Genomic DNA, 26,582 nt, shown 5'->3' with positions numbered 1-26,582 from the left:
ACGTGAGCGCCCCGCCCGCTCCGCCCCCGGCGCCGCGTGGCTCCTCCCGTCGCGCCGGGCCTTCTTTCGCCTCCTTCGGAGTCACAAGATCTCTCGGCAGCCTCCCTTTGGGATCCTTCCGCCGTCCCCGCCCCCTGCACTGAAAACGCTCCTTGGTCCTTTTCCGCAGCAGCCGCCCGCAGCCTCAAAGATGAGCGCAACGGCCCGCTCCAATGGCGGCGCTTCGGTTCTCGGCCGCGCGTCGCTGGACTCGGGTGCGAGGCGCGGCCCGGCTAGGGACTCTTTTCTGTGGCGGAGGCTTCCGGCGGCCGTGGACGTTTCACGCCAGGGGGAGGTGCTGCGCGTCCAAGATGGCGGCGCCCTGTAGGCTGGAGGGACTGTGAGGTAAACAGCCGCGGGGGAGGAGAGGTGGGTGAGTATGGGGGCGTCCGCTGTTCCTCTCGCCTAGAGCTCCTCGGGGCGGCCCTGGTAGCTCGGCCCCCGACCGGGAAGCTCTGGCGCGTCGAGACAAGGGGCGGGCCGGCTGGGTGTGGGGGGCCTGGGCCGGGGCTACGGAGCGCCCTCCGCTCCCTCTCTCTGCGCAGCCGGTCCCCGAGGCCCGGCCGGGGCTGGCGGATCCCCGAGGAGGTGAGATGGGCCCGGCCGCTCGCTGGCGGCCGCTGGGTGGGCTGCGCGCGGCCTGGTGTGCGGAGGGCAGGCGAGGCGGCGTCGGGGCCGGCCCTGCTCGGTGGGCGACAGGTTGCCGCGGGCGCGGAGGGCGGGGGAGGGACCCTCAGCCGCTGGGGCCGGGCTGGGCCGGGCCGGGCTGAGCTGAGATGGGGCGGGTCCTGGGCCTCGGAAGATGACCCGGGCGGGGCGGAGAAGAATGAATGGAGGCAGCTCGTGGGCATCCAAAGCTGCCCTGCGCGCCTGGCTCCGCCGAAATTTGCATGACCGCAGTGCCTAGCTCCGGGTGTGCTCGTGGGTGTTTAATTGACGGTGGAGGACAGTTACCTTGAGGTGCGCACAGGTGATTCTTAGGCGACAGCTATTCGCAGAACCGCTCATTCATTCATTCGAGGAACTGGTGGAGCCTGCAGTCAGACACCTCTTGGAATTAAAGCGCTTTCTTTGTTGCCTGCTAAAGAGTTTTGCTTTCTGTCTTTTGGGTTTGGGATGAGGGAGACTTCGGAGGGGGCGCGGCCCTCCTAACTCCTAACAGCAGCTAACATTTGTGGGTTGCTGACTGTATGCCAGGCCCTGTAAAGTGCTTTGCAGTCACCATCTATTTGGTTTTGCTCAAAGGAAGAGGCGGTTACTATAAATACCTCTTCCTCTCAGATGGAGAAACTGAGGCCAGAGTAGGTTGGGGTAACTTGTCCAAGGTCACACTCCTTAGTCTGAGCGAGGACTAGAACTGAGGTCTGATGGATTTCAAGACATGACTTTTTTATTTGACTGCTAAAGCTGGTCTGTCATTAAGTGATTAGAATTAATCATTTGGTCAAGGTGTGTGTGTGTTTCCTTTTGAAGGGGGGTGCACTTGGCTTATATGCCTTATGCTTTTGTTTCTGATAGTGTTGTGCCTGTAAACTTGCTAGTCTAAATTAGGCTGGAAAGTATTTGGTATTTTTTAAACCTGATGTGTTTATGGCAAGAAGTCCTGCTATAATCCTTGCTTTTTTTTTTTTTATAGAAAGTGTGGAAATAGTTCTTCATTTTACACAGAGAAAGCTGTAAAAGTACTAAAATAGAATAATACTCTTCTGAGATATTTTGATTTATGATTTGGGGATCAACTTGGAGTCATCTGAATTCAAACATGCTGGAAAGTGGAGCAGTAAATTTCAGGAAGCATTACAAACCTAATCTTATGGGAGCCTTTGATTTGCTGAGCAGCCACCTGTGATTCTTAAGTTGAGCATTCCTGAGCAAACCTGGAATATGCAAATATAAAAACTGATTTAGGGTTTTGTAGGGAAATATACCTATAACAGTCGTGCATCAGGCAAATGAGGCTCCTCAGAAACACTGAACCATTCTTTATTATTGCCCTGGGGAGCTACAGAATCTTCCTCTAACCACTTTGTGTAAACTTAGCGGTATTTATGGGAGATGTAAATGGAAAATATCCTCTTAACCAAAGTTAATATCTTATCCAAAATACTCTTACATCACATGCCTGCATGATGTAAACCTTCTTTGCTTCATGCATTTCCTGGTGTCATAAACACTTGGTGTGTTCCTAAATTCCTGGTTGGAAAGAAGGCTACTAGCCTTCTTGCATGTTTTAATTAAACAGGGGTATCTCAAACCCTGTGACTCAGTTGTACTCTTCCTTTAATGGGTGAGTGAAGACATCTGTCACCGCTGCTGTTGTATAATTTAGGGCCTTCTGAGCATGCTTGGTTCCAGTCATGAGATGAAATTGAACAGCCTCACTAGGTAAATCTAACATATACCTGTTTGTGTAGTGTTTACAGAATAATGAAAATGCCATGAACAAGGAATCTCAAAATGCAGTGAATCTGAAAGCACAGGTATCCGACCTGTGTAGGTAGACCTACAATGTTCAGTCTTTGAGGACATCCTGTCACTGGGAACATTTTGGAAGAAGACTAATTCTCACATACACCGGAAGTTGATGACCTGATGACTACGGGCTTAAAGCATCAGTTTGACTGTTTTCTTTTCATTTATAATTTATTGCAGAGGCATTTCTTAAAATAGCCAGCCTCTAATGTGTGTAATGGTGGATGAGTTTTGGGCTCTGAAGTAAAGCTTATCTGAACTTAAAGTTCTGTTTTCTTTCCAAGTTTGTGAGGCTACAGGTATGTTGGTTTCTAGGTTCCAGTGGCATGATGGACTACAATTATTTTCTCCTGGAGTTAACTGGATATTCGTGGATGCCAATGAGCCAAATACAGCAATACATCAATATTTCAAGCTTTTCTAAAGAATCAAAAAGTATTCAACTTAGCAGGTGGCACATGCTTGTTATCCCAGCCACTTGGGAGGCTGGGGCAGGAGGATAAGTTCAAGGCCAGCCTCAGCAAATCAGTGAGGCCCTAAGCAACTTAGTGATACCCTGTCTCATAATTAGAAAATAAAAAGGCCTGGGGATGTAGCTCAGTAATAGAAAGCCCCTGAGTTCAATTTTCAGTACTACAAACAAAACAAAAAACAACAGCAACAAAAAAAATTTTAAAAAGTTATTTAAGTTCTCTGAGCCTTAGTTTCTCCATCTGGAAGGAAGAGTTGGTCTATAACTAATGAGTATCTGTAAGTCTAAATTTCTGGAATTTAAAAGTCATTTTGGATTCAGCTAAGCATTCCAACTAAATCCATGGACTCAAAGTGTCAATGGTTTTGTAATAATCAGGTGAATGGAGTGCAGTGGCACGTGCCTGTAATCTCAGTGGCTGGGGAGGCTGAGGTAGGAGGATCACAAGTTCAAAGCCAGCCTCAGCAACTTAGCAAGGCCCTGTCTCTAAATAAAATATAAAAAAGGGCTGCAGATGGTACCTCTGGTACTGAAAAAGAAAAAAAAAATGAATTGGTGACTTTTAGCTCACTTGATAGGTATTTATTCTTTAAATACCATAGTATTTCTAAAAAGGCGATTTCCTATGAATTTTTTATATTATAAAACTCTCTTTGAAGAATTGGTTTCATTTGTATTAGTTTTTTCCTTTCAGTAGCTGTAGGCATGAAAGAAAAGTATACTCAGTAGCATTCTAATTTGTAGTTGTTTGCATAAGTGTGTATATATTAATGTACAAATGCACACACTCAAACACTGAGCTTTTTAAAACTCAGGTCATCAGTTGATAACTAATATAATTTAGTTTGCATGAAATACTTATTTTTTCCATTTAAATTGGTTTGAAGAAGCCTTCCAATAGCAGTTGGAGATTATTCTTTCTCTGATTTACTACTTAAACGTACAGGTACTAAAAATTTATTATTTAATGTTTTTTTTCAATGAGATAGAATAAAAATTCATAATATATATTTAAATAAAAAGTATATGATCTCAGGACTTTGTTAGTTTCTTGTTGGCTGTTCTCTTGTGGAATTCTAACTTGTCTTGTATAGAGGAAAAGAGGGCAACAGAATATATTTTAAGTTTGAATGTGTTCAGATTGACATCTAGTGAGTAAAGTGCCTTAATAAAGCAGCTTTGATTAAGTCAATCAAAGAAGTAAACATATGGCACAAGATGGTTGTGCCTGGAGTTGGTGATGTGGTAGAAGGTACTGTGGGAAGTGCTGGGAAGAAGAGATGTGGTTCCCTTCCCAGTCTACTGTCATCAAGACCGTGCGATCTGCATCTTTCACAGAACATAGTGACAAACTTGGAAGTGTATCCATTTTAAATTATAGAATGATTTTTATTGGTCTTTCAAACACAAGGTGTTAAATGGATAGACTGCTACGTGCTATGTACTCAGCAATACATTTTGTTTAGTAGTATGTTGTTACAAGAGAGATTATATAGAGTGCTTATGTGCCAAACATTGTGCTAAGCTTTTTACATGTCTAATCCTGTTTACTCTTCATACAGCCTTAAGAGGACAGGGTAAGAAAGGAATCGAAGGCTTAGGGGATATGAAGTAAGTTGCCTAAGGTCTCTTACTCAGTGACAGAGCTAAGATAGGAATTGATTGGTGGACTCCAGAACCCCAGTGTTTAATCTTGCACTGTGATAAACTATCTGATCTGTTCATCTCCTAATTAACTCAGAGGTCAGTGGTTTTTAACTTTGGTGGGGGCAGGTTTTATTTCTTCTAAAAATCTATGAAAAGCTATGTCCCTTCCTCTACCCTTTGTGTCCCATTACCACCAAAAAATGCATATGAACGTGGAATTTTGGATGTAATGTCAGAAACTTAATGAACTCAGCTTAAAACCTAGCCAGTGATTTTGGATGGATTATTGCTTTTAAAAAAGGACCTGAGTTGTATGAAACAGGTTTCTTTAAACCAGTAGGTAGGAAGGCTTAAGTCTTTTCAAAGTGAACTTGTGTGTTATTTGTGTCACCAACCATCTTACTAAACTTTCGTAGTGGAAGATTTTTTACACTTTACTGGAAAATTCAACCTTAGATGCCACAGTAAAAGAGAAGTGAAGAACTTGGATATTCAACCTGCAAGGTGCTTCTCAGGCTTAGCATTCAGTCTATTTCTTTGCACCTGGCAGAATTCTATTAGTTCCCCAAGGTTTATATATATTTTTTTCCCTTTTGAGCTTCAAAGCAGATGTGAATGAATGAATGAATGATGTTTCTTGCCTTCTTCCCTCTGTCTTCTTTGTAGGCCAGTGATTCTTAATCATAGTGGGCATCAGAAGCACCTCAAAGCCTTCGTTGCCTCAGTTTCTGATTTAGAAATCTGGGACAGGGCCCCAAAATTTGCATTTCTAATGAATTCCCAGCTGATGCTGATGCTGGTGGTGTGAGAACCACTGTTCTAGACTGTCAAACCTGGTGTCTTTCTACCCTAAAATATTTCTATTTTGATCCTATAAACTTGAAACCTGTAGAAGCCTCAATTCTGACATGGTGACTTTATGAAACATTCATGATATCTCTCTGGCTGTATATTTGGTATATAATTTTATTCATGCTAATAGAAAATCAGGATGTAAGTAATATTATTGGAAGAGATGCACTTTACCAAAATCTGGACCCGCAGGTACATTGCTAGAGGATTCATCACCTTTGGAATAAGATATGAACTTTAGTGAACTGTCTATCAAGGTGCCAAAGGACAGAAATTTTGAATAGAGAGTCTGGCAAGTTGGAGCCCTCCTGCCCCAGCTCCTGTGACCTTGAGAAGAGAGTAACTGCTGAGACAGTTTAAATTGTTTTTGCCTACACATTCTGGCACCTTTGGCCATCAGCTGTTTTACTCTCACATACTAAGTGCAGCAGATTTCTTGCCCTGTCTTCCAGTATTTTCTACCCTTTGTTATCTGTGCATCCATAAGAAGAAAAAATTGAACCAAGTATTTTACCATTAGTGCATTAGTGCTGAAGGCAACTTGGTTCAATTGTTAGAATATTACTCTAAGAAATCACCTGAGAGTTCACGAACCAGAGCTGAACATAAACACAATAGTGTAATGTTTCTGCTTTATCTAGGCTGTACTTTTATGATGCAGTAGTCCATTTGTGTGTGAATCTGGGTGAATTGTCTTTGGATTCTTGAAGCTAAAAACTTGAATATAGGAAACAAGTTAAAGTGAAGAAATACCTACCTTCACATATCTGCAGTTGCCTTTGTACATTATAGACAAATGTGTACAAAACTCTCTTGGTGATTTGATATGCAGTTACCGCTTTTATGTCAGTCACAGTCCTCGGGAAGCCTGGGGATTAGTTTTCTAGGCCACACATCACAACACTGGTTTTCCAAATATCTGAATATTCAGCTCATAATTACAGCTAGAATACTTACTAAAGGCATTTAGGTGCCTGCCACTAGCATTTCATAAAGTTATTCCTAGCTCTTAGCCCTTGCAGCACTCATAATGCATCTTGTCTAGGGCAGGTACAGATTCTGCTTATGACAGCTGTGGCTTTTACTCTGAAGGACACATGTAATCCCAGGTATATAAGCTATCTATCTACAAGCACCTAAAGAATGAAATTAATTATATTAACTGTGAAAACAAATGGACCTGTATGTTCCTTCTGTTTAATTGAAGAATCCCAAAAGCATGGAGCCCTCATCTTTCCCCTCAGACGTGCTCTTTATATTCAAAAAGACTGCTTATAGGAGTGAAGTTACAATGTTTCATATAGGTGAGAACAAAACTTTTGGAGCAGATAGCAAAAAGGGAGAAACCTAGATTTTGGGATGTTTCTTTTTTCATTTGGTTTTGGAAGAATGAGAGTTGATGTTATTATGTTCTAACAGGTGTTAACATCAATATTCCTCACTTCCAGGTAGGTTCACACATTATATCTCACTTCCTTGATCTGAATGCTGGTACCCAGTAGTACCCCCAAAGGGCAGGGTGTATATATAAGTGAATAAGTAAATGAACACTTAAAATATAAATAATGGTGACAGCATGAAAAATTATGTTGGTTAAGTCCCATTACTTTTTTTTTTTTTTTAATTGTAATGATTAAGATGTTGAGTCTTAGTGTTGAGCACTGGAGAAAACCTTGTTTGCTTTCCACTGGTAGTTACTTTATCTTGCTCAGTGATTTTGTCTGGGCAAGGTCTCTTCTTGGTGTATGCTAATTTTACCCTTTCTGAGATATTTCTTTTCAGGTTAAAGATCCAATTGGGATTAATTGTAAGAGGAAGTCAACATGACTCCCTGAGCTAACAGCAGATTTAAAGATTCTGAGATGAGAGGACACAGCACCAGTTGCAGCTCTCTGACTTGGTGGAGCAAGGGTGGCCAGGCTGATTCCTCTGAAGGGCTGGCCAGCCTGCAGCAGTGGCCTTACATGCTTGCAGGGATTTCTGAGGACCATTGGCATGAAGGTCCTGAATGTGCTCCACGTGGAACTATTATTACCCTGTCATCTGGAGTGAAAGATTTTAATTGTTATAGAGTTGCTTTGTCCTCCTGTTTGACTTTGATCAGAATTTTAAATCTTAGAGTTTGTTTCTAGTCTTTTCTGAGTTCAGTGCAATTGCTGTATATAGTATATGAGGCCCCCCTTCCATTCTGTATATTTAGCTTGTGAATGGTGATTAAAAAGTTAATGAGATTAAGGATCTGAACTTGGTATTTTTGCCTCTTGTATGCCAAGATAGGCCTCAGTGTCCCAAACAGATGCCCTCTGTCCTCAGTGGAGTTTACAGTCTTGTGGATCAGATCATTTCTAAACATAATTGAAGGGCTAATATTTTTAAAGCAGACTGGAGTGTATTTATATATACTCATTTAACATGAATAATGAGATAATTTGACAGAAAGGGTAAAAAGAGGAAGAAAGTTGAGAAATAGCTGTTCACAAGTATTTTATGCCTATCAAAAGGATTAGACTTAGTGCTGCTTAAAGGCAGAATTAGGCTTATTTATCTAGGAAATATTCTAACTCTTAATCATTCAGTCAACAAGCAGACACTGTGGTAGCTCCTAGAGTATTGAATCAGCTATAGTTTCTTCAAAGTGCAACTTAAATTTTTCCAAAAACGAATTCCACATATTAATTGGACTGCAGTAAGGGACGTAAGACCTAGTCTGGAGGTGGGAGTTGGGGAAGACGAGACCTAGGCAGGCTTCTCTGGTGAAGTAAGTGTTTTAAGTTGATACCTTCAGGATAAAGAGTTAGTTTAGGAGGTGGCAGGGCACAGGGACAGGTGTGCATAGCCCTCAGGTGGGTATGTGATGCAGCCTGGCTGAGAAATTGAAAGGTGCATAAGCCAGGGTGTAGGGGGTGGGGGTGAGAAGGCGATTCAGGCCCACCCAGTGCTTTGTGCCTCTTACTGTCCTTCCTGTGGGACTGCCTCAAAGTCCTCCAATAAGATATGTCATCTCAGTTAATCTTGAATGATCTTATAAGATTGGTGCTATTATTCTCACTTTACAGGTAAGGTTGACTCAAGGTCAGACATTAGACTTAAGATAAATAGCTAAAAGTTACACCACTAAAAAGTGGCAGAGCTTGGATTTCAACTTGGAACTTATTCTAGAGCTTGTCTTGCCCAGTCCCCTGTAGCTCCAATGGTTAACAAAAGGCAGAGATTCCCAGTTCAGCACAGCACATATAAAGAATTTTCTAGCAGTGAGCTGCTCAGAAATGCTGAGACACATGCTTCCAATAATTATAAGTGTTCATTCCAGTAGAAACCACATGGCTCTCTGTCAGGATGGAGCAGGAAGGAGTTGTACCAGATGAACATTACTCCATTGTAAGACTGTTATGCACATATTTGTGTGTGTTTTCCCTCCAGTGACCATGAAAGACACCAAGTTGAGAACACTGGAAACTGAAGTACCAGTTTTCCTCAGAACAGGTAAGGTATAAATGCAGCCTAGTGGTTGGGGGAAGGTTGAATGGAATTACTCACCCTGTCTATGGGTGTATTAGCAGCAGGTGCTTCTTTGCATTCAAAAATTTCACATTTATGGTTTTAGCTGCCTGCTAGGCACTGACCCCTCTGTGGCTTGAAGTAATTAGTCAAATTACTACTGATTTATTAATTGCTTACTCAATGCCAGGCACTGTTCTAGGTGTATCCTGTATGTTACTTGTTTTCTTCTCCACAGCATGCTTCTGGTGTATCCACAACTTACAGGTGAGGAATTGGGCTCAAAGATGTTATGCAATTTTCCTGAGGTCATATTGGTAGTCACTTTTTGGACCTATGATAGAAATAGCTTTTGTATAGCAGCAAAGCCTGGTTCTAACCATGAAATAATTTCAGGCCTGTTTGCCAAGACATGGCATTTAACCAGTACAGGTTCTCAACACTGATTAAGCCTTAGAAATCCATTTGGCTTATATCAGCAAACCAAATGTGATGACTTGGACCCCTGTCCTTAACCTTCTTGGTGTGAGACTTCATCCTGGGTGGAGAAGTGAGTGAGCATTTGGATCTTTTTTTTTTTTTTTTTTAAAGAGAGAGAGAAGAGTTAGAGGTTTTTTTTTTTTTTTAATATTTACTTTTAGTTTTCGGTGGACACAACATCTTTATTTTATTTGTATGTGGTGCTGAGGATCGAACCTAGCGCCCTGTGCATGCCAGGCAAGCGCGCTACCGCTTGAGCCACATCCCCAGCCCCCTTTATTTTTTGGTACTGGGGAGTGAATCTGGGGGCGCTTAACCACTGAGCCACATTCCCAATCCTTTTTCGTATTTTATTTAGAGACAGGGTCTCACTAAGGTACTTAGGACCTCGCTAAATTCCTGAGGCTGGCTTTGAATTTGCGATCCTTCTGCCTCGCCTCCTGAGCTGCTGGGATTACATGCGTGCTACCATGCCTGGCTGAGCTTTTACACCTCTTTTTGTTGTTGTAGATGGACAGAATGCCTTTGTTTATTTTTATGTGGTGCTAAGGATTAAACCCAGTGCTTCACACATGCTAGGCAAGTGCTCTGCCACTGAATTGTAGCCCAAGTCTGAGCATTCACATCTTAATATGGCTGTATCTGTTAATTGTCTTAAATTAGTTTTGGGGGGATAAATTATATGTTTTAGTTGTTTTTAGGAATTATGTGTTTTCAATCATTTTACCCCCAGAAATGTATGCTTCATAAATATTGAGGCTCTGACAATTTTTGTGGATCTGAATTTAGTCTTAGTCACCTAACTGATCAATGAACTGTAATTTCAAGTTTACCATCAAGAATGCCACTTATAACAGAGTTGTGTGTATATAGGAAAGGCATAGGGAAGATGGGAGGTGTTTGGTCTACTGTCTTTATGCATAGACTGCTAATGTGAGTCATTTTTGGTTCAGTGGTCTGCCTCTTACTGTTCACCGTCACCTCACATGTGTCATGGGAATTGTGAAATAAGGCTAAGACTTGTGCCTTAACAATCTGTTGGTTTATAAACAGGGACTTACTACATATTGTAGGTGATAGGAAGTATTGTTCTCTTGTAAGTGGGGAAAGCTTTCTAAGTTTGACTTTTCTTTTTTTTTAAAGAGAGGAGAGAGAGAGAGAGAAAATTTATTTTTAACATTTATTTTTTAGTTCTCGGCGGACACAACATCTTTGCTTGTATGTGGTGCTGAGGATCAAACCCCGGCCGTACGCATGCCAGGCAAGCGCGCTACCGCTTGAGCCATATCCCCAGCCCTAAGTTTGACTTTTCATTTTTAAATTTTGTGGCTTTTTTCATACTCCATTTTTTTTTAAAGGTTCATTTAATATGAACTTTAACCCAAAATCAGGCCAAGTGGAGTAACAACATCATAAAATATAAATTCTGGATATAAAAATAAATTTCAGATTTTATTAAAACATCTTTATGACTATGTTATATTACATTTTAGTAGTTAGGTTTTAAAAGTTTGAAATTTGAGGCTAGGAAAAGCCATTGGAGAGTGCTGCTATATGCTGGGCTGACTGTGTCTGGTACCTCTCTGGCTGGCATCCTTGGCCCCATCATCAGTTTTTTTGGAAAAAACAGCATTCAGGAGGGTTTTTAGTGGAAGTTTCTAGAAGCATCCTTCTGCCTGAGATTCATAGCTTGGAAGGCCTCAAAGATTCTTCATCTTCAACTACTAAAAATTGCTGGCAATGTTTAGTGGTTATTTTGACAAACCTCTTTGTGGATGCTTTGTCTCCATGGATGCAAAACTACAAGAAACTAGACTGGGAATGTAGCTCAGTGGAACAGTGCTTACCCAACGTGCACCAGGCCATGGGTTCAATCCACAGAACTTCCTCATCCCCTCTCAAAAATGATAAGAAATTGTCTTGTAGCATTTTTGCATTTTTGTGAAGTGTATTTTAAAATTTGGCTAGTGAATGTAAAATGTGTTTTGTATTTTCATTTTTTTCCTCAACAATTTTTTCTTCATACTTTCGATATTCTTTTTGTTGTGCTTTGTTTTGCTTTTTTGTTATGCTGGGGATTGAACCTATGTTTAACTTAAAAATGACTTATGGATGTCATTGATTGTGATTATAGATTTTTTTGTTTATAATTTTTTTATATAACATTGAGATGAAAAGGTCAACATTTTAATTCATTCTCATAGTCTTTTTTTTTTTTTTTTTTTTTTTAAGAATTTTAATATTTATTTTTTAGTTTTCGGCGGACACAACACCTTTGTTTGTATGTGGTGCTGAGGATCGAACCCGGGCCGCACGCATGCCAGGCGAGCGCGCTACCGCTTGAGCCACATCCCCAGCCCCCATTCTCATAGTCTTAAATGTGACTCTTTGGTTGTGAAACTGCAAATTAAATGTTCTTAAAGGTTATTTATTTTGTTTGTAATAATATTGGAGAACAGTTATGTGAAAGTTAGACTTAAGATATACTTTAGCAGCCAGGCACAGTAGCACACGTTTATAATCCTACCGGGAGGCTGAGGCAGGAGGATCTCAGGTTCAAAGCCAACCTCAGCAACTTAGCAAGACTGTGACTCAAAATAAAAAATAAAAAGGGCTGGCAATGTAGTTCAGTGATTAAATGACCCTGGGTTCAGTCTCTGGTTCCAAAAAAAAAAAAAAAAAAAAAAAGATAGTATCTGTTTTGTAACTGAGTTATTTAAATTGTTGTAAACATTTGACTGAAACAGCATATACTGTTATTTGCAAAGTTATCTAGCTAAATCACTCTTTTAATATTCTTTACATTTAGTGATCTGAAAGTTCTTCATTTTTTAACATAAAACTCACATATATTGTTAATTGAGATCTTTACTTTCATAAGAAATATCTTTTATATTTAAACTGATAGAATTTCAACTTATGAGACTCATATGATAGGACTTGGATATTTCACTTTATATTTCATAAATACTCAGGTGTTGATCTACCATTAAACTTTCTGATGAACATTCTAAATTCTTCCTAATCCCCATTACTGATGTTTTGTAGATAGGTATAATGGTAGTGACATGAACATAAAAATTATTTATCACACACACAAGGTGAAGGATGCTAGAATTGCCACTGAGGCAGCTAACTGTTCAGCCTTAAGACCTTCCACAGTTAGAAGCCAAAGCCAAATATCAGATTTTGGATGAATAAAGATATTGAAATTGAACTTTGCTAAATCCCTACTTTCCATGTTTGTTGAGATCATAAGTGTTCTTCTGTATGATCAAATATGACAACCAGTTGTAGAGTGTAAATTTGGTGCAAGCCAGCTCAGGAATTAAGCCTAGCTCTGCCCATCTCTGGTCCTGTCGAAACCCTGGAAGACACTGTATTTAAAGAAAAGAGGGGTGGGGGGACAAAAACTCCTGGCTGTTGATCCATCCATGAGCTGGCACTTGTAGGCGACTGAGGTCTGGTTCCTGGGCAGATAACCCCATGTAGTAGCAGAGAGGAAAAACAGTGGTTAATGACAGTATATCTATACAGGTCCTCTACATCAATGGCAGCCATACCTGATCAGATTGAGTAGGGCTGTTTTTGCCACTGCCACCAAAAGACCTGACAAGAACAAATGTAGAGAAGGAAAAGTTTATTTGGCGCTCACAGTTTCAGAGGTCACAGGCTAACTTCATTGCTCTGGTCTTGAGGTGAGGCAGAACGTTATAGCAGAAGGGTATGGAGAAGGGAAGGAACTCAGGACATGACAGTCAAGAAGCAGAGAGACCATTCCCTTCACCAGGGACAAAATATATACCCCAAAAGCATGCTTCCAGGACCCACTCTTCCAGCCACACTCTACCTACCTACCTATAGTTACCTCCTAGTTAACCCATTCAAGTATTTTAATGCACTGATTAGGTCCAAGCTATCTTAACTCAATCCTTTCACCTCTAAACTTTCTTGCATTGTCTCACACATGAGCTTTTGGTGGACACCTCATATCTAAACCATAACAAGGGCTGATAAATCTGAAGGTGAGTCCCACAGATGGGGAATTGTGATTCCTACTCCTGCCCCTTCCTGTGAAGTACCTAGATCTGCACTAGTCTCCAATCACAAGACAAAAGCTTCAGGCCCTTCAACACAACTTGAGGAACCAGCATCATAATTTCTTTCAAGTAATAGCTATGTGTAAACCCCCATTTCCTGATACAGGCTAACACTCCATAATAGACGTAAACACAGAGTACATCCCACATACTGTGCTGCTCACACCACATCTTCCTGAAGTACCAGAGTGTCCCCAGTCTTGTCTTCCAGGTACAGTGGGTCTCCCCAACCCTGATATGGTACACTCTGTGCCAAACCCACAGATCAACCAAAGAAACTACAGGGAAATTATTTAGTGTTATACAACAAACCTATACTCTAGGTCACACTGACAGAAGAAAGGCAGTACATATGGCAAGACCACTGTATAAAAATAGAAAAGGTCTACATCCCAACAGATGTACAGATCTCAACATAGAACCACAAGAAATATGGAAAAACAAGGTAATAACATTACTACTAAAGTTTATAACTCCAGAGTAACAGAGTCCAAAGATACTGACATGGATAAAATTCAAAGAATGATTTTTAAATCTAAGAGAACAGATTAATTAAGGAGGACAGTGCACAGGATATGAATGAACAATTCAGTAGAGATGGAGATTTTGAAAAAGAATCAAACAGAAATGGTGCAATTAAAAGCTCAATCAGATTAAAAAAAAAAAAGACTCAGTTGAAAGTCTCAACAGACCGAATGAAACAGAATATTGGAACTTGAAGATGACTCTACCAAAATATTATGTTCAGATAGCAATAAAGAAAAAAAAAAGAACAAAGGGAATATACAAGATCTCTGGGACACCATTAAAAATTAAATGTTCATATAATTAATATGCCAGAAGGAGAAAGCTATGTACTGAGGGCATAGAAAATGTATTCAATAAAATAATAGCAGAAAGTTCCCAAATATTGGGAAAGACATGGACACCCAGGTTCAGGAGGCATGTAGAACTCCAAGTAGATTTGACCAGAAAAAAGAAAAGACAAAACAAAAACTTTCTACAATAGATTTCTCAGCAGAAGTCATATCTTTCAACAATAACGGTGTGTAAACTAATTCACTCTTCTTCCCTGCCTCCCTCCCTCCCTCCCTATGCCTCTCTCTTTTTCTCTTTTTCTTTCTGTTCTTTGGATTGAACCTAGGAGCACTCTACCACTGAGTTACACCCCCAGCCTTTTTATTTTGAGAAAGGGTCTTACTAAATTGCTGAGGCTGGCCTGGAACTTGTCATCCTCATGCTTCAGTGTCCCAATCCCTGGGATTACAGGCTGCACCACTGAACCTGGCTTGTGAAATGACTTTAATTCTTCAATTAAAAAGACACAGACAGATTGGATTAAAAAATTAGATCTAATAATCTGGTGTGTATAAGAAACTGTGAAGACTTACATAAACTGAAAGTGAAAGGATGAAAAAAGATAATCTAAAGTAAATGGAATCAGAAAGCAAGCAGGAGTAGCTATGCATATATCTGACAGAATCAGTTAGAAGAGACAATGTCACTATATATTTACCAAAGAATGCATCAGGAAGATATAACAACTATATATGTACTGAATGTCAGCATCCAATTTCTTTCTTTTTTTTTTTAAATCTTTGTTTTATTTATTTATTTTTGTATGTGGTGCTGAGGATTGAACCCAGTGCCTCATGCATCTGAGGGGAATGCTCAGCCACTGAGCCACAGCCCCAGCCCCTCAGCATCCAATTTCATAAAACAAATATTACTAAACATAAAAGGTAAGTTAGGCCCCCAAATAATACTAGTGGGTGACTTTGGTATTCTGTTGTCACTGATAGATTATGCAAAGAACATCAAACTAGAGACATCATTAAGTGACATTGTAGATCAAAAGGACTTAACAGATATCTACAGAGTGTTCATCCAATGGGTGTATAACATTCATTTTTCACATTGGCACATGGAAATTTCCAAAATAAGACTATGTATTAGGCTACAAATCAGGTCTTACTAAATTCACAAAATTGAAATAATTCCTTGCGTCTGACATAATTACAATGGAATGAAACTAGAAATCATCACTAAGAGACACTGAAGAAATATATAAACATGGAGATTGATATGTTTGAATGAACAGAGGGTCATTGATGAAGTAAGGAGAATTTAAAAGTTCTTTGAATTAAATGCAAATGAAACACAGGGTACCAAAATCTGTGGGATTCAGCAAAAGCAATACTAAGGAAATTTTATATCAGTGTTTACCTTTTTTAAAACTTCATTAAAAATGCATATCAAGGTCTTAGAAAACCAAGAACAGCTGTGGGGTGATATTGGCTAAATTATACTGTTATATATTGTGTGCAGTATGAATATGTAACAACAAATTTTATCAGTACATACAACTAAATGTACCAATAAAAAATGTGGGAAGGGCTGGGATTGTATATCAGTGGTAGAGTGCTTACCTAGCATCTGTGAGGCCCTGGGTTTGATTCTCAGTACTGCATATGAATAAATAAAATAAAGATCCACTGACAAAAGTTTTTTTAATGTTTAAAAAAGATTTAAAAAAAAAAAGAAAATCAAGACAAATCAAACCCCAAATCAGTAGAAGAAATAAAGATCAGAGCAGAAATGAATGAAGTAGAGACTAAAAGAATAATCAAAGGATCAATGAATGTAAGAATTGGTTCTTTGAAGAGATAAACAAAATTGACAAACTTATATAACCCAGAAGAATAAAGATACAAATAAATTAGAGATGAAAAAAGGTGTCATCATAAGAGATAGCACTGAAATTCAAAGCATCATTAAGGAATATTTTGAAAAACACTATGCCTATTATGTGCATTTAGAAATATGTAACAACAAATCCCATCATTATATGTAACTAATGCACCAATAAAAAATGTGGGGGGAAAATGTGGTATATATACTCAATGGAATATTACTTAGCTTTAAAAAGAGTGATTTTAAAGCATTTGCCAGTAAATGGTTGGAGTTGGAGAATATCATGCTAAGTGAAAAAAGCCAATCCCACAAAACCAAAGGCCAAATGTTTTCTCTAATATGTAGATGCTAATTCACAGTAAGGCGGTGGACACTAGGGAAGAATAGCATTACCTTAGATTAGGTAGAGGGAAGTGATGGGAAGGAAGGGGATGGGATGTGGGGACGGGAAAGATAATAGTATAAAACAGACATTATTACTGTATGTATATATGTGACTAGATGACCAATATGATTCTGCAACATGTACACTTAGAAAAATGAGAAATTATATCCCATCTATGTATGATATATCAAAGTGCATAAATGTATTCTATTGTCATATATAACTAATTAAAACAAAATTTTTAAAAATATAAGGGGAAAAAAGAAAAACTATATGCCAATAAATTGAAAAATCTAGAAGACATGAACACATTTCTAGACACATATAACCTACTGAAATTGAATCAGGAGAACATTAAAAAAACTAAATACATCAATAATAAATAAATAGATCAATAATAAACAGTAGTAAAAAGTCTTCCAACAAAGCAAAGCCTAGGACTGGAGGAATTCACTGCTGAATTATGCCAGACTTTTAAGAAAGAATTTTATACCCATGTTCCTCAAATTCTTCCATAAAATAGAGAAGGAACCTTAATTTCATTCTTCAAAGCCAGTGTTATCTTTCTATCAAAATCTCTCAAGGACACAACAAAGAAAGAAAATTATAGAGCAGTATCCCTGGTGAACAAAGATTTCAAAGTCCTCAATGAATTACTTGTAAATCAAATTCAATAACACATTTAAAAGAGCATATGCTGTGGTCAAGTTGGTTTTGTTACAATGGTTCAATATATGCATGTCAATAAATGTAATACAGCACATAATCAAGAATAAAACCACATAATCAGGTCTGAGAATGTGGCTTAGCAGTAGAGTTCTTGCCTTACATGCGTAAAGCCCAGGGTTCAATCCCCACCACCACAAAACAAAAACAAAACAGAGCAATAACAACATCCCTCCCCAATCATGTCAATAAATGCATCAAAAGCCTTTGATGAAGATCAACATCTCTTTGTGATAAAAGCTCTGAATAAATATAGAAGGATTGTATCACACCATAATAAGGGTTCTATGTGATAAACCAGTAGCCAATATATTGGATAGGGGAAAACTGAAAACATTTCCTCTAAGTATCAGGTTTAAGATAAGAGTATCTATTTCTCACTATTCTTATTCAATATAGAACTAGAAATTCTAGCCAGAAAAATCAGATGAGAAGGAAATAAAAACCATATGAATAGGAAAGGAGAAAGACAAATTATCCCTGTTTGCAGAAGATATGAATATATAACAGAAAACCCAAAAGACTCCACCAAAAGACTTTTAGAACTGATAAACAATTTCAGTAAAGTAGCAGGACATAAACTCAACATTAAAAAATTAGTAACTTCTATATACCAGTTACAAACTTGCTAAGAAGTTAGGAAAGCAGTCACGTTAACATTACACCACATATACACACACAGACGCGCTTGCGTGCACATGCATGATACCTAGAAATAAATCTAAAGATGTGAAAAACCTCTACAACGAAATTACAAAGCACTGAAGAAATTAAAGAAGACATTCAAAGGTACAAAGATGGCTTATATTCATGGATTAGGAGAATTAATATATGTTAAAACTACCCAATGTGATCTGCAGATTCAGTGCAATTCCTGTCAAAATATCAGCGACTTTCTTCACAAAACTAGGGGGAAAACAGTCCTAAAATTTCTATGGAAACTGAATGACCTTAAATAGCTAAGGTCATCCTGAGTAAAAGGAACAATGCTGGAGGTAGCACTATACCTGATTTCAAAACTAACTTCAGAGCTGTAGTGATAAAACAGCATGATATTAGCATAAATACAGACTTATAGGACAGTGAACAGAACAATAGACCAAGAAATCCATTCATCTTTAGACAGTTGATTCTTGAGATGAAGAGATGCCAAAAATATACATTAGAGAAAGGAGAGCCTCTGTAACAAAGGGTGCTGGGAAACAGCATGCAAGTGTGGAAGACTGAAGCCACCTCACTTTCACCCTGTGCAAAAGTCAGCGCAGAGTGGGTTAAAGAGCTTAATGTAATGTAAGATCTGAATCTTTAAAACTTCTAGAGGAAAGCAGCAACACTGCAGGATCCTGGTATAGACAGGGTTGGGATTCCAGTAGTCCAGGAAGCAAAAATAAGAATTGATGAATGGGATTACCTCAAATTAAAAAGCTGCACCACAAATCATCAACAGAGGAAGGGGACAACCCACAGAATGCCAGTAATTCATCTGACAGGATTAGCATCCAGAATATACAAAAAACTTAGCCAAAACAAAACAATCTATTAGTATGTGGGCAGATGATCTGGATAGAAACTTGAGAATTTACACATGGCCAATAATTATATGAAAAAATGCTCAATATCTTTAGCCGTCAGAGAAATGCAAATCAAAACTACATTGAGATTGTATCTTAGAATGGCTGTTATTGAAAAACATTAGTGAATGCTTGTGAGGTTGTGGAGGAAAAGGAACTCCCACACTGGTTGTGGGAATGTAAATCAGTATAGCCACTATGGAAAACAGTATGGAGGTTCCTCAAAAGTAAACATAGAACTACTGTATGACTCAGCTGTAACTCTCCTGGGTACATATCTGAAGGAGTGAACTCAGCATACGAAAGAGACACCTGTGTACCGGTGTTTATTGTGGCATCATTATAGTAGCCAAGATATGGAATCATCCCAGATGCCCATCAGCAGATGAATGCATTTAAAAAATGGCATGTGTATATATACAATGGGGTATTCAGCTGTAAAGAATGAAATTCTGCCATTTGCATGGAAATAGATGGAGCTGGAAGACATCATGATAAGTAAAATAAGCCAGACCCAAGAAGATAAATATTGCATGTTTTCTCTCATGTGTGGAAACAAAAGAGGGAATATTGGTCTTGCTGGGGATAGAGTGGGTGGAAAAGGGAGGAAAAGGAGGAGCATGATCAAAGCTCCTTGTGCGTGTATGGAAATGCCACAGTGAAACACCATCATTTGGTACAATTAGTATGTGTAATATAACAATTTTTAAAAGATTCCTCATGATTAGAAAGTATATTTTATTCCAACATTGTAACTAATAGACCCCCTGCTGTTTAAGATCAGGCTGTCAGCAGAGGTGATTCTGAAATGCTAAAATTTTAAGCAGAGACCTGAGTTAGCTATACAAGGATATGAGAGGAGAGCATTCCAGATATAGAACACCAAGTGCAAAGGCCCGGAGCAAGGACCAGTTTTAATGTGTTTGAAAAGGTCAGGATTAGACACTTACGAGTAGTAAGCTACTAAGTAGTAGCTTTTCATTGCTATGACCAAATTATCTGAAAAGAACAACTTGAAGAAGGAAAAGCTTATTTTAGGCTCACAGTTTCAGGTGTCTTAGTCCATGGTCGCCCAACTCCATTGTTCTGGGCCTGAGTGAGACAACAGGGAGGAAGGGTGTGTCAGAGGAAAGCTACTCACTCAGCTCATGGTAGCCAGGAAGCAGAGAAAGAGAATGCAAGGAACCAAGGACAATATATAAACCACAAAGTTGCACCCCTGTAACCCAACTTTGTCTAGCTGTTTGTAGTGGGTGCTTCTGTGTGTCTGTGGTGCCAGCTCTCCACAGGCTATAAGGTGTGTTTAGCAAGTATGCAACACCGTGTCCAGCTGAGCTGCTCCCTTCCCTCCTTTGTGTCCCCACTGAACCTATGCGTTGTTCCACTGGAGCATGTAGTTCTTCATTGCACTGGCTAAGTCTGCCTTCCATGCTTCACACCTGGAGGTTAGTATGCCCTGAGAAGTATTTGAGTAAGTTTAAAAAGAAATGTTCCAATTTTGGGACTGATTCCAAAGCTTATAATTTAACTCTTGGGGGATTTTTAGAATATCAGAAATGCTTGAACTGAGGTTACATATACAAAGGGTCTCACAAGAAGCCTAAGATTTGTCTTTTTCCTGGGGATTAAAAAATATGGGTAAAAAGTTGAGAACCAAGGAGAAAAATCTTGTTGCCAAAAATATCCTAATGTGTTTTAGAGTGAAACCTTATTTTAGCATTCTGTAAACCATTTGCAAAGAGAAAACTGCCAAAAACCGACTTTTCACCTAAATTACAGTTAAAAACTGAAAAACCAGCTAGGTCCCTCTCAGCACTTTGGCTGGATGGTTGCTATCTTTGTTTAAAATTGAGCTCCTGTCACTCTGTGCTCAGGAGCAGCCTGCATTGGGAAGACCAGATCTGACATTGTTGTCTTTTGAACACTCAGAAGGCAAACACAAAAATCTCACTAGACTTAGAGTAGTTAAGTAGAAATTTTATTGGAATAAAACCAAACCAGGGGGATAACTTTCAGATTTATGAACTGTATTCTTTATCACTAATTGGGAATCATTTGTGATTTACCCAAAGCAGAAATAAATATGGCTAGAGAAATGTGCTCTTAAAAGGCTATCTTGAAAGTGGCGACCCAAAGCTTTTGACTGGTGATTTTCATGATGACATGCAGTGCTGGTGACTGAGAGCGCAGCAGGTGCTGTGCCCCACCTCTGCACCCTCACTCGCTTAGTCCTTAGTGAGCGGTGAGGCTTGATAGGTTGGCCTTGTCCTCATTTGTAGATGTAATCCATTTCACAATAAGATGACATTCTTTTCTATTTTCAGTTTTGTACTTTCACAGTAGATTCTTGCCAGTTGTGGTCCCATATTTCTGAGCACTTTGAAGTTGATTTCCTTTGTGATTTAACTGTAAGATTTATACTTTTGGGTATGAGCCAGCAACTTCCTGTATTTATGATTTGCTTTCAGAAATGCATTTATGCATTTCAGTTGATTTTTCCAATGAATCTTTTGACTCACCAATAGCCAAATCGGTGTCACTGGATTCTAATTAAGTGTGAGCACAGTGAGTTAATACCTGACAGTTTCTTGGGGCCCTGCTAATTCGGCATCTTTGCAGATGAAGCTTAACTGTTTAGCTGGGTCTTTCTTTAGCATAGTGTTTCAAACAGGCCTGAATATCACCTCCTTAAGCATCACCTGGGGTCCTTAGCAAAGTATAGATGATTGAGCCCCCAGTTCCATTTTGGAATGGTCCCAGAACATTACATTTCTAATATGCATCCCTGGTTGATTTGATGCATTCTACAGCTTTGGAACTGTGTATTACCTAACTGAAAGGAAAGCAGATAAGAAAATGTTTTTATATGGCTGCAAAGGGCATCGCTAATCATTGATTTGGGAGTTGGACTATTGAAGTTAGATGTTACTATCTGACTTTGGTAAAATTATCTAGCCTTTTTTGGATAGCAACATTCCCATTTATAAAATAAAGGCAATTCCTGCTTACCTCATAGTTGCAGTGATGATCAAGATCCTAAGTTAATCTGATGTCAATTTAGGGCTTATTGGGACTTTGGAGTCAGATCTGGGTTCAAATATTAGGTCTTGCCTGATTTTGCCTCTTCCTTGCTCTGTGACCCTGAGCAAAGGGCTTGATGTCTGTTTCCTTTCCTGTACCTTGCTGACAGAAGTGCCAGTCACCCTGTAGTAGCGTAAAGAGATACACAGGGATGGTTGTAAAAGGCACATAGATCCTGTCTTATAAATGTCTCATTCCTTTCCAAAAATAAGTTTTGGAGACCTAACTTGGCAGCGGAAATCAGCCATAAATGTGTATAGGAACACTTGGGGAATGAGCTGCTTTTTGTACATAAAGATAAGGCAGTTGCTCCCCTTTTGTGAAGAGCTGAGTTTTCATGATTTGTTCTGATGGTCTGTCTGTGAGCCTTTGGGTATGGAAGAGATGTCTGTGATGAAGAGTGTGTGGTGAAACAGAAATGCCCCTGCTCACAGCGGGTGTTGGGTAACCAAAGTGTGGCCTAACCAGCTATTCTAACTTTTAGACATTGTTGGGAGGGTCATCTAGAGAGTAGTATGCTTATTGTTCTTTTTGTGGAAACTTTTTGTCTAGTTTTCAGATCCGTTTGAAGTACAAACATAGCCTCAGCCAGAAGCCAAGGTAGAATCAGAGGTAGGCATAAAGCCTAGTGTTCATTTGCTGCAGTGACCAGTTGTGAATGGTATCTTGTCTTAGGCTCCTCTCTGATGCATTCCATAGAGCTCTCCTTGCTTCATACATCTGTCAAAGGCAGAGTGATTCAGAGTTCTGGCCAAACTTTTCACTACATTGAACCCATGTGCTGATTTGCCTTGCAGGTGGTTTGTTGTGAGGAAAATGGGGACATTTGTCACACCATCCATCTTCTTTTTTCATGCAGTCTGGTAGCAGCCCTAAATGAAGAGCCGTCCAAGCCTTTAATGCACATCCTGGAGCCAGCACAACACAGTCAAGTGAGAGAATGGCCCAGCCAGCAAACGTTGGGGAGCTGCTTTCCATGCTGGATTCCCCTACCCTGGGCGTACGTGATGATGTGACAGCTGTCTTTAAAGAGAACCTCAATTCTGGTAAGCCAGGGAACATAATTTTTAATTTGTCTGCTCACAAGAAAAGATGAGTCTGGCTGACAAATAGAAGTTTTCAGCCTTTTAAGGGTGTTCTTAGAACCACCAGAAGAGGGTATATGTTGGTTAGTTCATGCGGTAAGTGCTTTAAACTTTTAGTTACAGAAACACTCAGATAGATATACACACAAAGAAGTGCGGACAGTATGGTGAATTCCATGAACACAGCTTCACATTTTTTGCCATTTTTATTTCATCTTTCCTCCCTCTAACTTTTTCTACCCTGAGAATTTAAAAGCAAAATCTATGTGTATAATTTTATTTTTCTTTTTAATATTTTGTGTTAATTGTAGTTGGACATAATACCTTTATTTTATTTTATGTGGTGCTGAGAATTGAACCCAGGGCCCCACATGTGCTAGGCAAATGCTCTTCCGCTGAGCCACAACCCCAGCCCCTCATGTGTAGTTTTTAATAAGTGTTCAATCTCTCTTTAATCAGACAGTTAAAAAATATAAACAGAACCCTTTTTTGCTTACCAGGTTGACAAAAGTTTAACATTGATATGAGAAATGGGCACTGTTATAATAGGAATATAAATTGTTCAGCCTTTTTTGTTGGGGTGGGTACTGGAGATTGAATTCTACCACTGAGCCACATCCTCAGCCCTACTGTATTTTATTTAGAGACAGGTCTCACTGAGTTGCTTAGTGCCTCCTTTTTGCTGAGGCTGGCTTTGAACTCGAGATCCTCCTGCTTCAGCCTCCCAAACCTCTGGGATTACAGGCATGTGCCATGGTGCCTGGCTTGTTAGCCTTTTTGTAGTATATATCAGTCAAATTGAAAACATACCATTTGGCCCATCTCCAAGAATCTGCATTATTGCCTTGAGTGAAATATGGTGAAAAATTGGAGAGCCCAAGAATCCTTCGGTAGACAAAGGGTTAAATTAATTATTGTGCAATGAAGCAATGGGAACTCAGTCAAAAGATGAGATAGGCAGTCCATGGGTGCCATCACAGAAAGGTAACTGTGATATGTTGTTAAGGGGAAGAAAACAGATACACAGACATGTCTGTGTGGATATGTGAGTGAAGATACAAGCAGGGAAGTTGAACTTAAGGGTATTCATGTAAAGAGTTGGGTAGGGTGGGTGGTGAGGTGACTTTCACTTTAACTTTGCATACTTTTTGTTTAATATATTTATTTTTTACGTATTTTATACAGTCCTAATTTTACCAATAGTCACAGACTTTTGTGATTAAAAAATAATAAAAAGTAAATGATAGCATTTCATAATGCTTTTAGGATATTTAGGATATAAGTTTGGAATTACCTTATTGTTAAACTCTAATGAATTTAGGGAGGCCCAAATACAATACTTCATGAAACTCTGAGTAGCATATAAAGAAACACCTGGATTTTATACCAGCCAGCATTGAAATAAATTATAATGTTAAAGGAAATAAGTGTTATAAATTACCCCTTTCTGTATTTAGACCGTGGTCCCATGCTTGTAAACACCTTGGTGGACTATTACCTGGAAACCAGTTCTCAGCCAGCATTGCACATCCTGACTACCTTGCAAGAGCCACATGATAAGGTAACTGCCGAAATGTGGTAGGAGGGCATTGCATGTGTCTTGAAGAGTCATGTAACAGCTTCTATGCAAATCCACGCCACAGTGTGTCCAGAGCTGCTTCCTGCAACTTCTGTATGCCACGAGGGACATTATTCCCAGGTTATGACTATAAAGAAAAATAATTTTGTTTCCTGAGAAGTTTGCAGAATAAAATCTATTTCAGAGTTTTTTAAAGATCTTTTTTATTTAACCCTGGATGTTCCAGCATCCTTTATATAGGAATACACACACACACACACACACACATATGTATATTGGTTATATGCCTATAAAATTGAGGAGCAAGGGTACATAATGGGTTAAAGAAACATCACAATTCTGGTACAGTACTGCATAGTGATCTCTTGGCCTGTAGGGGGTTCATTTTTAAGCCTATGCTTTGAGTAGAATTTTTAGGCTTTTATCAATATGGGAAAATCCCTAGGTGCAGGTAATTGATATGGCTGATTAATGAATCCTGCTTTCTAGCACCAGGCTCTTGGAGGGCTTCATTGTGTTTGCCTTTTGCTTTTATTTTTGTTTGTGTTAAATAGCTAACAAAGCATTGTAATTGCAGACTTTGGTAAGTCTTGAGTTCGTGAGTGAGAATGACTGGAATTTGAGGACCTTGCCAATGTGTGCCTTTTATAATATATATTTTTTTCTTTACCCTGAGCTGTGTAGTAACTTTCCCTAATGTCTGACTTATGTTTAGGGCCAAAGTATGTGTGCGGGATGTTGCAGCAGTTGCATCCTGCCAAATCCTTCATGGCTGCAGCCTGGGTCAGTGGTTCTTACAAGAGTGGAGCAAGAGACTGCAGAGGAACCACCGACCCCTTACAGCTCTGTATTGTGGGGATCCTTTCTCACTGAAGGGTCACTGAGGAGTGTGCAAACTGACTGTTCTCTCACAGGCCAAACACAACTTTTTTCTTTCTTTCTTTCTCGTGTTTTGTTTTTTTTTCCTCCTCACATGGTTTTGAAAATCTTGGATTTGATCTCTTTACCAGTTTACACCAGAGGAAAGACTTGAGGGAGTGGAGTCCATCGTTACTGCCTGTGTTTGGGTTAACTTCATTTGTTTATGTGAGGATGTCCTTTGTTCTTTTCAGCACCTCTTGGACAAAATTAATGAGTACGTAGGCAAAGCTGCCACCCGTTTATCCATCCTGTCGTTGCTGGGGCATGTTGTGCGACTACAGCCGTCTTGGAAGCATAAACTTTCTCAAGCACCTCTTTTGCCTTCTTTACTGAAATGTCTCAAGGTAGGGTGTTGGTAAGGATTTAAATGAGATGACATTATAGATACTGTCTCTGAAATGGTGACTGACCTCACACAAGCAAGCTTGATGTTAATTTCAGGATTTAAAAACTTGTAGGATTTCTTGTTTTTTTTTCTTTTAGCAGGGTTTTCATTTGGTAATTCTCAACTACATCACTATGAACATTGAATACCTTTTGTCTAAGTAGTGAAGTAAAGTTTCATTCAGATGGTGCTAGCATTATGTTACTGCATACTTCTTGATCTCAGCATTATCTAGCCTCCCTCAGTTAAAAATAGGCTGCAAATCCCCTTTTGCTGATAGAAAATGGCTTAAAGTTCCTTTTAACTTTAGAGAGACATATTGTTTTTTTTAAAAAAATATTTATTTATTTATATTCTTGGTGGACACAACATCTTTGTTTCTATGTGGTGCTGAGGTTTGAACCCAGGCGGCTCACATGCCAGACGAGCGTGCTACCACTTGAGCCACATCCCCAGCCCGAGAGACATGTTTTGATAGCAGCCACAATTAAGATTTTGTTAATATAAGTCCTACAGAGTGGCATTTTTTTTTGCACTAAATGAAGAACATTTTTCTTCATTAAGAGCCAAAAACCTATTTAGATTTTATGATTTT

The 26,582-nt window shown here is 39.3% G+C and overlaps 1 protein-coding gene across 7 annotated transcripts in view; it reads left to right on the top strand.

The window, feature by feature from the left end:
* Positions 1-246: 246 nt before the first annotated feature.
* Positions 247-26,582, top strand: part of Tsc1 (TSC complex subunit 1) — a 55,747-nt gene continuing 29,411 nt past the window's right edge. The window contains exons 1-5 of one of the 7 annotated variants that reach the window (XM_021723676.3): positions 298-384; positions 8,903-8,965; positions 22,877-23,063; positions 24,560-24,663; positions 25,794-25,946. In XM_021723676.3, coding sequence (XP_021579351.1) covers positions 22,958-23,063; positions 24,560-24,663; positions 25,794-25,946 — 363 coding nt within the window. In that variant the 5' untranslated portion in view covers positions 298-384; positions 8,903-8,965; positions 22,877-22,957. Of the gene's footprint in view, positions 413-604; positions 628-8,902; positions 8,966-22,876; positions 23,064-24,559; positions 24,664-25,793; positions 25,947-26,582 lie in introns of those variants that run through there. The other 6 variants (XM_013356703.4, XM_021723675.3, XM_040286537.2 and 3 more) reach the window with 6 other exon arrangements.

This window comes from Ictidomys tridecemlineatus, chromosome 4, assembly GCF_052094955.1.
Source record: "Ictidomys tridecemlineatus isolate mIctTri1 chromosome 4, mIctTri1.hap1, whole genome shotgun sequence".
In the NCBI taxonomy this organism is placed as follows: Eukaryota; Metazoa; Chordata; class Mammalia; order Rodentia; family Sciuridae; genus Ictidomys; species Ictidomys tridecemlineatus.
Note: the sequence above shows the minus strand (reverse complement) of the source record. Positions and strands in the feature narration are given on the sequence as shown.